This window comes from Gadus morhua, chromosome 17 (assembly GCF_902167405.1).
Source record: "Gadus morhua chromosome 17, gadMor3.0, whole genome shotgun sequence".
NCBI classification, from domain to species: Eukaryota; Metazoa; Chordata; class Actinopteri; order Gadiformes; family Gadidae; genus Gadus; species Gadus morhua.
In genome coordinates, this window is record NC_044064.1 from 8,370,167 (window position 1) to 8,387,666 (window position 17,500).

General features: G+C 44.3%; 1 protein-coding gene across 1 annotated transcript in view; it reads left to right on the forward strand.

Moving 5' to 3' along the window:
• nlgn2a (neuroligin 2a) overlaps window positions 1–17,500 on the forward strand; it is a 111,988-nt gene that overhangs the window by 92,591 nt on the left and 1,897 nt on the right. Inside the window, exon 5 of the mRNA XM_030339083.1 lies at window positions 935–988. Coding sequence (XP_030194943.1) covers window positions 935–988 — 54 coding nt within the window. The remainder of the gene's footprint in view (window positions 1–934; window positions 989–17,500) is intronic.

Genomic DNA, 17,500 nt, shown 5'->3' on the forward strand with positions numbered 1-17,500 from the left:
GTACATAGGATCAACTACCTTCACTCTGGTCGCGCTTTTACCTTCAGTCAGTTTTTAATTGACGCAACGCAGCGGTTCGCTGTAATTATTTACACAGACAGGAAATCGCTCCCCACAAGGATAACACACCAGTACCACCAGTACACACAAACACATTTTCAAGGTTTTAACAACACACACACACGCACACACATAGACAAATGTGCAAGCACTGCATCTGTGGCCTTCTATAGTTAAAACCTTTCACTCCACATCACCTTTCAGTTATTGTTTACCAGGACAGGGGGAAACCATGTTTTTAACCAGCCTCATGAATGTTCTCTCAAATAAAACATCCATGTTCTGCTTCTGTGTGGGTTCATTAAAAGGAGAAAAACACCAACAGAACTAAAGTGTATCTGCGCTTTTGATCACAGCGGCCATTTTGGAGAGGTGTGTGTTTGGTGTGGGGGGTTCCATGGGTGTCCGCTTCTTTGCTTGTTCGTTTTGAATAAGTCCCCCGCTCCCCATCTCCCCACACCCACCCCAAACCAACCCAAACCAGGAAATGAAACCAAATAATCCAATGAATGAATAAAGATGTAAACAAGGTGACACGTGGAGGCAAACTGAAGGAGGGAGTGAAACAATCAGAGACGCCATTTTCTTCTTGCCAAGCTTCCAGAAACTTCTTTTAGGTTCTCTTTGATCTTGTGTCTTTTCTTGTGATGAATCTGTGTGTGATGCCTTTGTTTTTGTGCTATTTTTCTTTTTAACAAGGGGGAAAGACAAACAGACCATAAAGAAACGTGAACTCTTACTCATATGTCCTTTTTTTTGCTCTTGCTTCTTTTCTTTTTTTGATATTCTTTTTTTTTACTCGTTTTTTGCCAGTAATCTTTTTTGAAATTTTCTCTTTTCTCTTTTTCCCCCCTTCTTTTTTTCTTAACCCTAGGTCCACTCACAAAAAAACACGAGGAAGCTACAATGAACAAGCCTCGAGACGAAGGTATTTTTGTTGCATGTTTTTCCCTTTTTTTCTTGTTTTGAAACACACAAAAAAATCTTTTTGGGGGATTTACATTTACTGTGATTCATAAAGACATGAATTTGAGTAGGAGGAGACACCAGGTTCCCGCTCTCTTTCTCTTGCTGCCATGGATTTGTGAAATATCATTACCGATATGAACTGGGTCTTTCATGTGTTCAGTATGTCAACCTCATCCATCCAAAACAAAACCGTTCCGGTCGTTCCTTACCCCTGTGAACCAGTACATACTTCCTATCCAAACTCTGTGGCCACTGCTTTGTTCAGAAAAGGTAATTTTGAACAGCACCTACCTTACCTTACCTTGCAACCATTTGTAAGACATCTTCCCTGCGGTTAGCTGCGTGTGTATGGGTGTGAATTCATCGATGTGTGTCTCTCGCTCTCAGAGGTCTTGACCTTTATTTTATAATGGCTTGCGAGAGCAATCGAGATCAAATGTGTGTGAGCGATCGAGAGTGACCGTCAAAGAGAAAGAGAGAGAGAGAGAGAGAGAGGGAGAGAGAGAGAGAGAGAGAGAGAGAGAGAGAGAGAGAGAGAGAGAGAGAGAGAGAGAGAGAGAGAGAGACACACAGGGACATCATCACCATGACCCATCAGCGCGATGATCATGCTCATTACAATGACGCTGCCCTTGGGAATACATTAGCCAGAGAACACCCCTGCCAACCTCCACCATCACCCCCACCCTGCTTTGCACCACTTGTTATATAGTGGTGTATACATACTTGTGTTCGGATAGAGAGCTCCGTTGACTAAGCCTCAACTGCCCCCCTGGTCTCGTAACACGCCAGGCTCAGCCAAGGAAATTGTCATCGGGAGAAAGGTCACTTTCTCCCGATGTGTGTGACCTATTCCCCCCCCACCCCGGGCTGAGGGGGTGGAGATGGTAGTCAAGGTCGCCAGCACTACCCACTACCCATGCCACCTTGCCCTCTCTCACTCTCTCCCGCACACAAGAGCGAGTATGCGCACGGACGTTCAATCTTTGAACGCCCTCCCCCCCCCCCCTTCAGGAAGCCACAGAAAGAAATGCTCCTTCAATAAAAAATTCTGGTGCGAACACCATTCCGTCATTTTAGTCATGTCACCACCTCCCCCCCATCCTCCGCCAACATACCTTCACCCCCGGTTCCTCCCACGCATCTCTAGGAAGCGACTAAAAAAAAACAGGGAGAAAAAGCATTAAGAGGATATTTGAATGCCTGTTTCTCCTTTAGAACTATTTTTAAACGTCACACTGCCGTGCTATTCTTTCCTCCATCACCCTCGCAGATCAGAGGGTTCAATTGGCATTCCGAAGAGTCTTGTGTTTTTTTGTGTGTGTGCATTTGCGTGCGTGTGTGTACATTGGTGTGTGTTTCAATTGAACAGAAAATGGAGTAAATGTCAGTAAGTAGATTTGAAGCCTGATAATAGGTAACGTTTATAAATCCAGCATTGAAAACGGCCATATCAGCAGCGAGGCCACGAGACACTAAATTACCTTTAACGAGCGAGAACATAGCCTACCTTTAGGTATTACAGTGCTAATGGCTAAATTTACAAAATGGTCTAAATATCTATTTAGACTGCTAAAGCTAAAACGTTAAACCGTAACCCCTTAGGATGCAAGTTTTTCATTTTATTTTTTAAGTGCGACCTCAGCAAACTGAACAACCTCCAACGAGAAAGAACATATAGTCCCTTTTATAGGCTAGCATTAATGTGCTTACGGCTAAATCTACAAAACTAGTGCAAAATACCTATTTAGACTACTTAAGCATTAAACTATAAACTTTACGGGAAAATATGTTCCAATGAAGACAACACGGCTGAACCAGAGCTGCTATTTAACTTTATTGTAGTATTTATTAATACAATATAAAAAAGGAGATGAGATCCATATCATCGTTAGAGCCAGAAAAAAAGAGCGGGAAAGTTTTACACAGAACAAAATGGTGATTGAAAGACAAGTGCAAGTGGGACTTCTTTATCAGGACATAAAATCCTTAGCACAAAAGCGGGAATTTGCTTGTAAAATCTGTAAATGGCCGCCCTTCTCAATGTTTAAAGCTTTGTTTTGTGCTCAAGGCGACAAAGAGGCTAGTGGAATAGACCGCCCTTTCCAGGGATTTGACTAAGACAACTCATACAATGTGTAGATTGCATACTAATACAATACAAATCCTCTCAAACGTTCCCGAACACTTTAAAATAGGTGAAAACGAGAGTTACGTACGTTCGTAAAACCGTACACAATATTTAGGCCGACTGTACCTATTGAAGAGAAACACATTTTACTGACGCTCACCCTTTTAAAAATGTCAGTTTGTGTACATCACTGAGACGACCGACGCATCCTTGAGCAGATCTCTAAATCACTTGAAGCTGTGCTGCAGGCAAAACTGCTCATGATTCACTTAATCCCCATGTGTTCACCGTCCGTCCACAGACAGACGCACACAATTTACAGTATAATTTTCCACCAAACCAGGGCTGTATTTAATCCTTATTGATGTCCGGGATTAGCAAAACACAGATTCTTCATTTGATTGTCAAGACAGAGGGAATATCAAAGGGGTAGGGCAAGCAAGATGGATACAGAGAAATAGACAGAGAGAGAGTGAGAAAGAGAGAATGAGCTCCACACAGGGATTGATAGAGAGGGAAACTGAAACTAAAAGACTGAAGGCTAAATAGTGAGATGCTGCGGGCTAAGGTGTTAGCTACCAGCGCTCCCTGTCCTCCCTGATTAGGAGCAGCCGGCCCCGCCCGAGCCCTGAACGGACACAACACTTTGTTGTTCTTAAAACACTGCCCCCCCCCTTAAACCCACCCCACTCTCACTGCTCTCTGTCACATACACATACAGCTTACACGCGCACACACACACACACACACACACACACACACACACACACACACACACACACACACACACACACACACACACACACACACACACACACACACACACACACACACATACACACACATAAGAACCTTGAAGCCCATTGTGTTTACATTACACATTTACATTGTTTTCAATTTACATTTACATTTAGGGCATTTAGCAGACGCTTTTATCCAAAGCGACTTACAATAAGTACATTTGTCAGAAGAAAGAGAAACAACATATCGCTGTCAGTACAGTAAGGATGTTCATAGAACCAAGTGCCAAGCACTAACAATCACTAGGTTAATCCATTCCCCGTGTACTATAAAGATAGCTAGGATACGTTTCATGTATTGTTTCACAATACCGATATATGAGTGTGTGTACATTGTTAGCTGGGTAGTTCCCCAGTTGGAATCCGACTCCTAACCCCGGCAGTGTTAATGCCTTGCTCTACCAGTGGTAATCAGACTACTCCTAACCCCGGCAGTGTTAATGCCTTGCTCTACCAGTGATAATCAGACTCCTAACCTCGGCAGGGTTAATGCCTTGCTCTACCAGTGATAATCAGACTCCTAACCCCGGCAGGGTTAATGCCTTGCTCTACCTGTGTCAAGTGAAAAGTTGATCCCCGGTAATTTTTGACTCCCTGCTTTGGGAGGAGTGGTCCAGTTCACGAAGCCAGTGAGGTCAATAAGGAGTGTTCACGACCCCAGAAGTACCTGCAGGCACAATGTTGGTACGACTACCACAGCCTCACATCCTCTCTGATGGGATTCTCTAAGTAAGTTGTGAGGATTCCGTGAGGCTGTCAGCCCTTAGAATGTGATTATCATAATCTGCTTAGATGAGTTAATTTCCTCCCCTCAATCATTCAACCCAGTCCAAGTCCAAAAGCATAAGCAGCAGAAGAAATTAAGAAATTAAAAAATTCTGGGGTTTTTTTGTGCCCTCAATACGTATTTCACACCATTCTAACAATAGACCCCGCCACTGTACAGTGTGTGTGTGTGAGTCTCTATGTGTGTGTTTTTGTGTTTATGTGTGTGTGTGTTTGTGTGTGTGTGTGTGTATTTGCGTTTGTGTCTGTGTGTGTGTTGGTACGTGTGTGTGTATGTGTGTCTGTATGTGTTGGCTAGTGTGTGTGTCGGTGCGTGCGTGTGTATGTGTTGGCTATTGCGTGCGTGTGTGTTTGTGTGTGTGTGTGTGCGTGTGTATGTGTCGGTTAGTGCGTGTGTGCTCAAGGACAAAACGGCAAAACTAAACAATTCCTTTTGGGGGATTCCCCCAGAAATGAAGGTTCACCATGCAAATCCAATTTGTGTTATTGTTTGAACTGCACGCTAAATCACAGGCGCTCGGGGACAGAACAACGTCTTTTGTACGGCGCCTCATCTCAAACAGGAAGGTGTGAGGGTTTTAATTGAAACGTCAAGAGGGGACGTTTGTGTGTGCGGAGAGATGTTGTACACGGTCAGGCGGCGCCGGGCCAAGTACCCCAACATGGCTTTTAAATGACTCTCTTTGTCTTTTTATGTCTGCCCGTAAAAGGGACATAAAAAAGGTGATGTATCGTACGACCGCAAGTCAAACAGTTTTACGGCGGGAAAGAGAGGGATGGAGGCCGAGAGAAATAAGACCTGATTCCACAGCATTGGGTTCGATATCTCAATGTCCGCAAGTCTACCGGTAGGCAGGCCCTGAGCTAGACGCCCTGGCCCCATTTCTCTCAGTTAACCTCCTCTGAGTTGGGCATTTGCTGCAGAGACTCCGGGCCCTATTTTAACCGCCTGAAACGCAAGTGAGAAGCGCCAAACGCAAGAAGCCTTGTGGGCGGTTCTATGGCGATGTTGCTATTTCACCGGCGGATAAATGACTCTTGCGCCCGACGCAAATCTAAAAAGGGTTGGTCTGAAGTAGCCTAATTACCTGTAGGTGTGGTTTGGGCGTAACGTGCAATAAACCAATGACAGTGCCATCTCCCATCCCCTTTAAGAGCCATGAGCGCATTTGAAACTGACGAGTTGATATTTTGACAGCGCGTCTGCAGTCTCCGATGAGACGGATGCATGACCACATGAATTTTTAAATTCAAATGGTTCAGTTTATGGCCAAATAATATGGCCTAATTCACACATGGAATAGCATTTTCTTCCACAACTACAGAAATACTGAGTCCTCAAATAAATTTCGGCAAAGAAAACTAAACACGCCTATGATATGCGGTAACTGTGGTTCTATTTAATGATACACGCAATAATAATTAACAAACGTCGTTTACCAGTATTGTATGCATTATCGTTACATTATTGTGTTCCTAATAAGCATGTGTACCCCCATGTGTTAATATACATTGCCATGGACTGTATTATGCAATACGTGTTTAGTTTGCGTGTGTTTAAACAGATGGACGCACACAAGCGCGCCCGCATTCATACATTTTTACACATACACACACATCCCCCCGTATTCATTCATTCTTTTTAACACTCACTCGTGGTAAAACAATGTTTTCTCACAATCAAATACTCATCAGTCCTAAAAGTTATGGGCTTGTACACGATGTCTGTGTTAAGAAAATATGTGTTTGCTGTACGGTGTTTTCAGCTGTTCTTTCCCAAATAATTTACCAAGTATGTGTGGCGAGGTAGATGAGAGAAGCAAAGTGTATGCGCGAGGTGCACAAGCAACATTATGCATGTGCCCTTAAAATAGCATCTGAACAACGCGCCACTGCCTTTAAGGGCCCTATCTTGCATCCAGCGCAATTGACTTTCTACACTGGCGCATGTACCTCGCGCATACACTTTGCTTCTCATCTACCTAGCCACACATTCTTGGTAAATTATTTGGGAAAGAACAGCTGATACAGCGGTAATAAGTTGTACTTTTAAATCAATGCATCTGCAAACACCGTACACAGACATCTTGTGCAAGCCCATCACTTTTAGGATTGATGAGTATTTGATTGTGAGAAAACATTGTTTTACCGCAAGTTAGAAAGAATGAATGAATGTGTGCACGAGTGTGTGTATGTGTAAAATAATAAATGAATGCGGGCGCGCGTGTGTGCGTCCATCTGTTTAAACACACGCAAACTAAACACGTAACGCATAATACAGTCCATGGCAATGTATATTAACGGGGGGACGCATGCATATTAGGAACACAAGTCAATAATGATAATGCATACAATACTGGTAAGAAACTATGTTTGTTAATGTATTGCGTATATCATTAAATAGAACTTGCGTATATCATAAAATAGAACAGTTACCGAACATCATATGTGTGTTAAGTTTTCTTTGCCGAAATTTATTTGAGGAAGCTATTCCATGTGTGAATTAGGCCATATTATTTCGCTATAAACTGAGCCATTTGTAGTTTGAAATTCATGTGGTCGTGCATCTGTCTCATCGGAGCCTGCAAACGCGCTGTCAAAATATCAACTCGTCAGATTAAAATGCGCTCATGGCTCTTTAAGGGGATGGGAGATGGCACTCTCATTGGTTTATTGCACGTTACGCCCAAATCACAGAGTCAATTATCCGCCGGTAAAATAACAACATCGCCATAGAACCGCCCACAAAGCTACTTGCGTTTGACGCTTCTCACTTGTGTTTCAGACCGTTAAAATAGGTCCCTAAACCAGGTATTTCCTGGTTAGTGGTGTAATTGTTTTCTGAAACTGCAAAATAGCCCCAGGGAACGTTTGCGCCAGAACACGCCTCCTCCTTTCGCCGAACCGCCCCTTGGGGCCCAAGATCATTCCCTAACATACCGACGCATGGCGGTGGAGGGAAAAGAACGCTCTGCGCCAGTTGCAAACTAGCAACGACACATGCGTCAGTGTAGAAAGTCAATTGCGCTGGATGCAAGATATATATGTATATATATGTATATATATATATCTTTCTCTCCCTTTCACTCTCTCTTGTCTCGCCTCTCTTTCTCTCTCTCCGTCACACGTCCTGTGAGACAGGTGTCAATAGTAAAAAGTTTGTCGCCATTCCCGACCCACAGCTCCAGGGAGATCTGTTCCTCCGTTGTCCATCGAGGGGGAGCGGAAAAAGGAAAGAACGACGAGGGGCATGTATGACGACAGAGATATGACAGGAAGAGGGCCTGGGGACATGGGACATAGCGAGATAAGAGAAGGCGGGGATAGAATCGGGTTTGGAAACGCAGCATGGAGGTACTACAGGATTCACAGGAGATTAGATATGGCAAGGAGAGGGAGAGAGAAAGAGAGAGAGACAGAGAGAGAGAGAGAGTGAGAGAGAGAGAGAGAGTGAGAGAGAGACAGAGGGGGGGGGGAGGAAAGTCGGAAGAGAGCTCGCTCCAACATTTGGAAATGTGCGGTCGACCTATAAACACTCAGCTGCGAGAGACAACGACCATAAGAAACAAATGTTGTGTACACCATCTCATGGCCTGCACTCTTTACAAATTATATCTCATAATAATTTCCAACATAGCTCATAGCCAAGCTTATTAAGTTTGAAGTCACCTATCAGTTTGAAATTACCTATCAGCAATTAGTAAAAGCAAAATTTCTTCTGAAGCAATTACGTTTCGTGGGACAAGCGCGAGATGAAAACAGTGTGTAGATGTCCCTGACTCGGAGCGCACCCTGATTAGATTGTTGGAGATGGTTAAGCCACAAGCTCCTTCTCCACCATCAATGTGAGGAAACGTCCACAGCTCTCCACTGTCTCCCGGGATTAGAGAGCAGAGAACTGCCTTCCTTCTAGATTGACACACCTGATCGGCCAATAGGGATACCAGATTGTCATTAACGCCAACCAAAATATTTTCGGTGGTTGCTTCTTTCTAACCATCTTTAAAAACCATTTGTGGATACATTTTTTACCATGCTTAACAGGTGGAGCTGCACAAGGACCACATAGAGAACCAGTAAAAATCTGTATTCAGAGAAGAAACGTTAAGAAGCGCACGTCTAGAACAAAACATGTGTCCGTGCTTCAAATATCATTTAAAACACATGTTTGGATGGATCCTCCCCTTTTTCTGTGTCCTGCCAGAAAAAGGTGCACCTTAGCTCAGATAACCCTCCCTTGTCAATCATTCTTTATGAGCACGTTGTCTGGTTGCCATGCAACCATGTCCCCTCCTCCGTACCGATAGCAATGCAGATATGTACCGCTACGGTGTGAAGGCACGCACCGCTCCGCCTCACGCGGGCTTGTGTCAAAGACGCCCAGGGCAAGAATGTTGTGTTCATGGAGTTGGCTGGCGTACAGCGCTCAGAGACACAGATGGAGAGACACGTGTTACCTGGAGGAATGGCTGTTGAGAGCATCCATGTGTAACCCCCTCGGTGTGTGTGTGTGTGGTTGTGCTTATGTGTGTGTGTTTGTGTGCGTGACGGTGTAGTAAATCTGTCTGCAGGGGTAATTGCTGCACGGTATGTGTTGTGTAGAGTTGTGTCAGAACAATGGCCAAGCTCACCAATGATTTATATTCTACCATATATACAGTATCTGTGTATTTCTCTCTCTCTCTCTCTCTCTCTCTCTCTCTCTCTCTCTCTCTCTCTCTCTCTCTCTCTCTCTTCTCTCTGTCTGTCCAATCTCCATTTGCAAAAATAAATACCCTTTAAACGGAGGCAGAGAGAGAGACATAAACAACCATGGTGTTGAATGACTGCTGACCATCTGCCGTCCTGGTAAAAGTAAATGGATAACAAAAAAAACGCACACCTCGCTGTCAGATGGTCCATGGAGAAATAAAGATAGCCACTGAGGGTCGATTGTATGGCGGAAGTGTGTGTGTGTGTGTGTGTGTGTGTGTGTGTGTGTGTGTGTGTGTGTGTGTGTGTGTGTGTGTGTGTGTGTGTGTGTTTATGTGTATGTGTGTGTGTGTGTGTGTGTGTGTGTGTGTGTGTGTGTGTGTGTGTGTGTGTGTGTGTGTGTGTGTGTGTTTGTGTGTATGCCCACGCTTTATATCAACCTATGCCCAAGGAGCTCTCTAAAGGTCCCTCTCATTCTCTGCCATTGTCTCTCACTCAGGTTTTTCACCAGATTTTCTTTTGTTCTGAGTCAGTTTCTAAATGCTACCATCAGTCCAGCCTTTTAATAGCCTGGTTCTACCAGACTCTCGTACTTCACTTCATTTAATTTCATTTGTACAGAGAGTCTGGACCTAATCAATTGACAAACGTTAACTCACTTGAAGGCGGGTGTCTGTTGAAGTTTAAAATGATTGGATCTGCCCAGTGCCACTCTGGATCTGCCATAACCAATCGCTAACGTTTGGTTGTGATGTATGTCATGCGCCGGGAATCACGCGCAGGTTGTACACAAACCAAACACCTTGCGCGTCTGCACGAAAATGTCCGTCAACAACAGCTGCAGGTTTTGTTCGTCGAATTTAATTTATCAGGGAAAAATTGCACATTGTAAATCAACTACCGACCTACAACAACAACTCAAACTGGCGTACGACTTTATCGTCATTGTTCTCAGACACGCCCTCTGTTCGCTGATTGGGCGGCACCAGAAAACCAAATTACATGCAGCAGGTCCAGACCTAGTACTGAAGGGAAATTCAAATTGAGCGGAAGTACTTAGACGGGCGGAGCCAGGCTAGCCTTTTAAATGTAGTTGCACCAACGTGACATACACACACAGAAACACACACACACGCACGCACGCACACACGCAAACACACACACACACACACACACACACACACACACACACACACACACACACACACACACACACATATACATACACACACCACATACACATATAAACACATACACTTGGCAGTGATTCCTTGGGAATGTTCAGCATTCAACCCTAGACAACCTAAACCATAAGAAGGACATGGTTTAAAAACATATTAAAGACAAAGTAATATTCTCTATACATACACTCACAAACTGATGAATAATATCGGTGACATCATCCTAGAGAAAATTCTAGAGAGGTAAATAAAGGGGAGTGGAGTCATGAGGATTCCAAAAGGCTAACATCAGAGAAAGAGAGCTATAGAGTGTTTGTGTGTGTGTGTGTGTGTGTGTGTGTGTGTGTGTGTGTGTGTGTGTGTGTGTGTGTGTGTGTGTGTGTGTGTGTGTGTGTGTGTGTGTGTGTGTGTGTGTGTGTGTGTGTGTGTGTGCATGCATGTGCGTTAATATGTGTGTAAGTTTGTCCTTATTTGTTTAATGTTCCAGTTAAATCCGGACCCTAATAGTCCGAGCACCAGTCATTACCCTAATCAGAGGGATAGAGGGGGGGGGATGATAGAGAGTCTATTCTAGAGGGGAGAAGTGAAGAGAGAGAGAGAGAGACGGAGAGAGATTTGGAGGGAGAGTAGCTGGCTCTTTAGTCCATACTGGGCCCTTAGTTTCGTATTCATTTTTTAATTGGATCTTAATGCATATTTACATGGCTGCCTAATATCCCCACCGCAGTGGGGTGTTTTAACAGCCTTTTAAGCACTGTGTTTCTTACCAGAAGCGTTATTCAATTTTCTGTGGTTATGTTCATAAACATTCACACATTTTAGCTGCGTCTCTTGGTTAAAACTATTTCAAACGGGTATTACATTTATTCTTACGTCTGATCACACATTGAAGTGATTCTGACTCTGAACCTGTGGTTAAGCAGGGCATTTAAATACTGGAAATATTGTAATTTGGTCCGGGAAAAGACAAATTTGGACATGAATTAAGACTTGACGCAGTCTAGATCAAAGCAACGGAATGGACAGTGAGGAGAGAGAGGTGGGTGGGGGTGGGGGAGAGAGACAGACAGCCAGAGAGAGAGGGGGGGAGAGGAAGAGAAGGGGGGCAAGAGAGCAAAAGGGAGTGAGTGGAGAGAGAGAGAGCAATAGATGGAGAGAGGAAGAATGAGGTGAGAGTGCAAGAGGGAGAGAGAATGAGGGAGAGAAAAGCACACAAGAGAGAGAGAGAGAGAGAGAGAGAGAGAGAGAGAGAGAGAGAGAGAGAGAGAGAGAGAGAATGAGAGAGAGAGAGAGAGAGAGAGAATGAGAGAGAGAGAGCATAGAAGATAATGAGACAGGAGGGCAGTCTGTTTAGGGGAGGTCAGTGGGCCCCTGGGAACAGTAGTGTTGTTCAGAGTGAGCATCTCTGACATTTCCCTGATTCCTCTGCGGAGGCCCACCACCACTGCTACGAGTAGTAGTAAAGAGGAACAAATACAAGCCAACATTTAGAAACTTTAAAACCACCTCTCTGTTCCAGCGGCGGCTGCTGGTCTTTCGAAGAGGGGAAGCTCCTTTTCTGCCTGCATCATAGCATTGGTCAATTTATTTTATGTAAATTCTGCTCTCTGTTCCTTTTCAAGGAAATGCTCTGTGACCCTGTCACACCCACTGGCTGTCTTTTCCAGTGACTACCATTGTCCTCTAAATGGCCAGCAGAGCTAGGCTGCTTGTACGGCCTTGGTCTATTGTGCTACGCGTGTAGGACTTGAGCCACTTTAAACAGGAGAAGCTCCTTTCTACCCCTGCAGTTGTAGCTCCAAATGTTGCCACTAATGAGAACATTTTGTAAAGCTGAGGCCTTGCACATGTCTTTAAGGAACACCAAGAAATCCCATTTTCTCCTGTCACCCTCCAAGTCCTGATCTGAATACAGGAGTTGAAGTTCAGACCTCAGGCTCCCTGAATCAGAGTGATGGCCAACTACCAAAACGATATCAAATGGAGGGAAATTCTCACAAGGAAATGTGTCAAACTGAAAAAAGGAATTGTGTGCGATGAAAATTGTCAAGCAATTTCGCCAAGCAAATCTCAAGAAATAGGTTGCAGTTTGTCTTTCGATTCGCTTGCAAAATCTGCGATGGGACTGAGGACTAAAGAGAGCTCCGGCGACGTTTAATAGTTCAAAATCGCTGTCAATCAAACGGCAACTCAATCTTTCGCAGATCCTCCAATCATCACGTAGAAGCCCAGCGTCCAAGCTAGCCCACTCCTCCATTGACCCCCAGAGACGCTTGTGTCCGTGGGACAAGTGTCCGTAGGAGTGACATAATCGCAGCATTATCCAATGACCTTCTGTTCTATGCAGCCCCATTGAAGTCGATGGACGCGTTTTAACACATTCTTTGTCAATGAAATGTTAACACAACCGTATATATTTGACCATTTAATATTTGAAATGTTAGGGGAAGCCAAGCTTCCCCTGCAGTCTTAGTGAAATTGCCACCTCTCTGTTCGTAGTTGTAGGTACGGCAGAACCAAATTCAACCCAAAGTCACACCCTCTTTAGATCCCCATATAGTAGAAAAAGCGGAAGGTTTTGCGTGCTTGTAGAGAGTGTTTGTGGTTGTGTGTGTGTGTGGGTCTGTGTGTGCGTGTGTGTTTGTGTGTGTGATGGTATAGTCAATCTAGATCCCCATGTAGTAAAAAAGGAGGATATTTTGCAAAAAGAACTTGCTCTGCTACTCAAATCATGTATTCTGCACTTTCTGAGGACAATAGAACCGACATATCAGCACAATGTGATCGCAAGCACCCCAATGTCGTACAAAACATGATTTATGTGTTTTTTCTGCACTCACTAAAGGTAATACTTCACTACGACTTGATATACTCTCGACAATGAAACTGATTTATTTATGAATGGAAACAAGTAACACATAGATGACATTCAAAATAACAAGAACAAAGTGTCGTTTACGACTGAAAACTGTTGCTGGTTGGATTCCTTGGTTTCTCTGTTCTACGTATTGCGGTGATCCCTAACCCTCTCCCGGCTCGGAGAAGGCCCAGTGGCTGAGTCTGCGTATGGCTGTGAATGTGTGTATGCATGGGTTGTGTGTGTCCATGCATTAGAAAAGCACCGAGCACTACACAAACACACTCCATTCATCCAAGCCGATGATGACCGTGGCGCTCTGTGGAGCTGTCCGTGGTCCTGAACGCGACTGTGTCGCCCCATCAATTGAGGAGGAGATGGGAGACAAAGATGGCTTTAGTAAGGCTGTTGCTATTTACGTTTAGTGTACGATTTGGACAGTGTTTCATCCTGGTCTCATCCATCATGCATCCATGCCCCGCGGCTGGTCTATCCGCCCCTCCGTGCAAAGAATAAATCTGCAGAGGCTAAGGCTATCACGCATGTTTTAAACACGGCAGTTCTACTTTCAGGCGAACGTTATGGCTCTCGGAAAGTGAAAGCAATTGCATCAAAAGCCCTCCTAAATACCCCGGAGAATGTTTGACTTGACACTCTCTCTTGTCTCAAAGACTTCTATACCCTACAGACGCACTCTTGTTGACTTTTCGCCGTTATCACTTTATTTCACTTTCCACCCAGCCTGCAATTTTTCTCCCTCGACGAGCTTAAAGGAAAAAAGCGAAAGGAAAAAATATCCCACACATAATCCGAACGGAAAATCATCTGGGAAAATCAAACTTGGCTAGCTCGAGAGAGAGAGAGAGAGAGAGAGAGAGAGAGAGAGAGAGAGAGAGAGAGAGAGAGAGAGAGAGAGAGAGAGAGAGAGAGAATATGCACAAAGACAAATGCATGCTCACGAATGCACACCTTTTTCCCAGAGGCAATCAGTGTGGCCTTTGGCTGTGATCCATGCGGTGATGTAATGATTGTGCCGGGCGTTGGGCTGGGGCCAAGCTGGACCTCAGAGCGCCGAGCCGCGCTGCATCTCATCAGAGACCCATTCATCAACCCCCCCCCCCCCCCCCCCCCCCCCCCCCCCCACACCGGCCCCCATCACATCCATCCTCCTATTGACCTGCTATTGACCTGCACACAAACACACATAGAGAAACACACACACACACACACACACACACATAGAGACACACACACATAGAGACACACACACACACACATAGAAACACACACAGACACACACATATACACACAGAGATACACGCACATAGAGATACACACACACACATACACAAACACACACAGAAACATACACAAACAAAGAGACACACGCACAGAGACACATACACAAACACACATATACACACATAGAGACACACATAGAGACACACGCACACACACACAAACATAGAGACACACGCAAATTGACACACACCAACCGAGATACCCACATAGAGACACACACACAGAGACACACACACACACACATAGAGACACACACACGTAGAAACACACATGCACACAAAGACACGTAGAGATACACACACATAAAGAAACACACAATTAGAGACACACACTAAGAGACATGTGTGTGTTTTTGATTTACGTTATTCAAGACAGACTGTAAAGTTGCATCATTATTGCAATTGATGACATTGAAATCCTGAAGTCCACACTTTATAAACCTACCCACAGACCATGAATTTTACGCCTTTAATTATAAACAGAGCACAACCATAAAGGCATTCAAATTAAAGTCATCCAAAAACAAAACACAGCTCACTATTCGATGAGGTGTGTAAGAACTGCACCCTACACTTTCTTTTTCCTCTTTCAGTCGAATGCACACTCATCAATGTTGCTCCCAACTCATTCCCGAATTAAGAAATACTTATTAGCTGCCCTCCTTCCCATTACAGTGGCTGCTTCTGTCGTATAACCTTTAGCGTTTAATTGGCCTATCAGCCGTGTCGCTCCTCTGTTTGCCCACCGTCCACATCCTCTTCCTCCCCTTCATCTGCGGTCAGCCATTATTATTATTACGACGTGGCTGCACGGGTTGGCAAAAGGTCAACGTTTTATTTTTTTCACCTCATAAGCATGCCCGCGTTCGTCAGGGCGACACAAAAAGATTGTGCGTCACCACACACACAAACACATAACGCGTGTATCTCAGAGCACATACACATGTCAGTCACAGGTCGAGTCTATGTGGAAAATGTATGCACGCGTTTTCGAGGTGGGAAATTATATTGTCATCTTTGTAGTTGCCGTCGTTCATTTGGAGTGATGTTTGCCTACCGATGTGATAAATCCCTTTTTAATGATGGGGTACCGACAACGTCTTGCATGCCACTCCGTGCTTTGTGCAGAGTAACGAGGAGAGATGGTTTGGTTGTCTCAGTCAGTTTCCAGAGCTTTTATGGCCATTAGATTAATAAAATAGTGCCAGCCCTATGTTTTTCTTAGTTACATTTTTTATGCTTATCTGATTCTAAAGGACCACATTTATTGACTGTAGTTCCGTTTCAACACTATACTTTTGAAACAAGAAATAAAGAGGCGGCATTAGAGTAAATTAGTAGGCAATCATATTTTTAATTTGGCTCTTTATTTCTTTGTTGACGAGGTGTCTCATCATGACATAATGATTGAAATCAACAACTGAGGGTCTTTGTGTCCTTCTGTTGCAATTCTTCAGTTTGACAACTAAGCACACTGGCGGCTAGTAAGCTCACTACAATGTCGTTCAATACATTGTGAATGTACATTACAATACAAATAGTCCCGGTAAGACTAGACACATGGATGCCTGGCTCCCTGTTTCACACAATTTATTTGTGGATCCAGTTTTGTTGGAACATTATGGAGACACTTGGGTATTGTTCCTGTTTGTTTTACACATAACACTGATGACACCCATTACTGTGGATACACACTGAACAGAAGGTAATCGCAGATAGAGAGAGATAGAGGGGGAGAGAGAGGGTGATAGAGAGAGGGAGAGAGAGTGGTACATTCTGCCAGATTCATGACAGGCTCCAGATGCATGAGAACCAGCTGCCAGACAGAATTGGAATTGGGGTCATGAGAGAGAGAGAGAGAGAGAGAGAGAGAGAGAGAGAGAGAGAGAGAGAGAGAGAGAGAGAGAGAGAGAGAGAGAGAGAGAGAGAGAGAGAGAGAGAGAGAGAGAGAGAGAGAGAGAGAGAGAGAGAGAGAGAGAGAAATAACAGAAACAGATTGACTGACAGATATCTACAGAAAAAGAGGCGAGAGAGATAGAAAGAGGGAGAAACAATTCTTGAGAACGTGGTAGAGAGAGAAGGGTACTTTATAGTTTTACTCCATCTAACCTTTCTAATCTCTAATGTGATCAATGTGCATATTGTTGTGATCATTTACCAATGTAAATATTTATTCATGATTAAGACCCAGCAATGTTTCAAATTCTTTAGAACCACACATTGAATACATGATAAGAATCCTGTAATAAGGAACAGATAAAAAGAGGTTATACTCAGAGGGCCGATTCACACAGCATATAAAGTTTATCAGGTAGCTGCCTGACATCTAGTCAATACATATCTATCTCAATCTGTGTGTCTAAGCAGGAGTGTGTGTGTGCGCGTGTGTGTCGGTGTGTGTGTGTCGTTGTGTGTGTCGGTGTGTGAGTGTTGCTAAGAAAGTGTGATCTTTGCCACCAGTGAGTGAATGAGATGCACGTCTCGGAGGGGCGGAGAGAGAAGGGTCTGATAGGGTGAGAGACAGCTCTGAGAGGGTGAGAGAAAGCCAAAAGGTGTGAGAGGGTGGAGCGAGAGAGAGAGAGAGAGAGACGGCTGTGAAATGGTGAGAGAAACAGAGAAGGTGAAGGGGCCTGGTGGGGCCAGAGCACCGCCAAAATGAGTCCCCCTGGCAACAGAGTCACGGAGAGTTTGTCTGCGTGATGGAATAGCTCACGTCAGAAGGG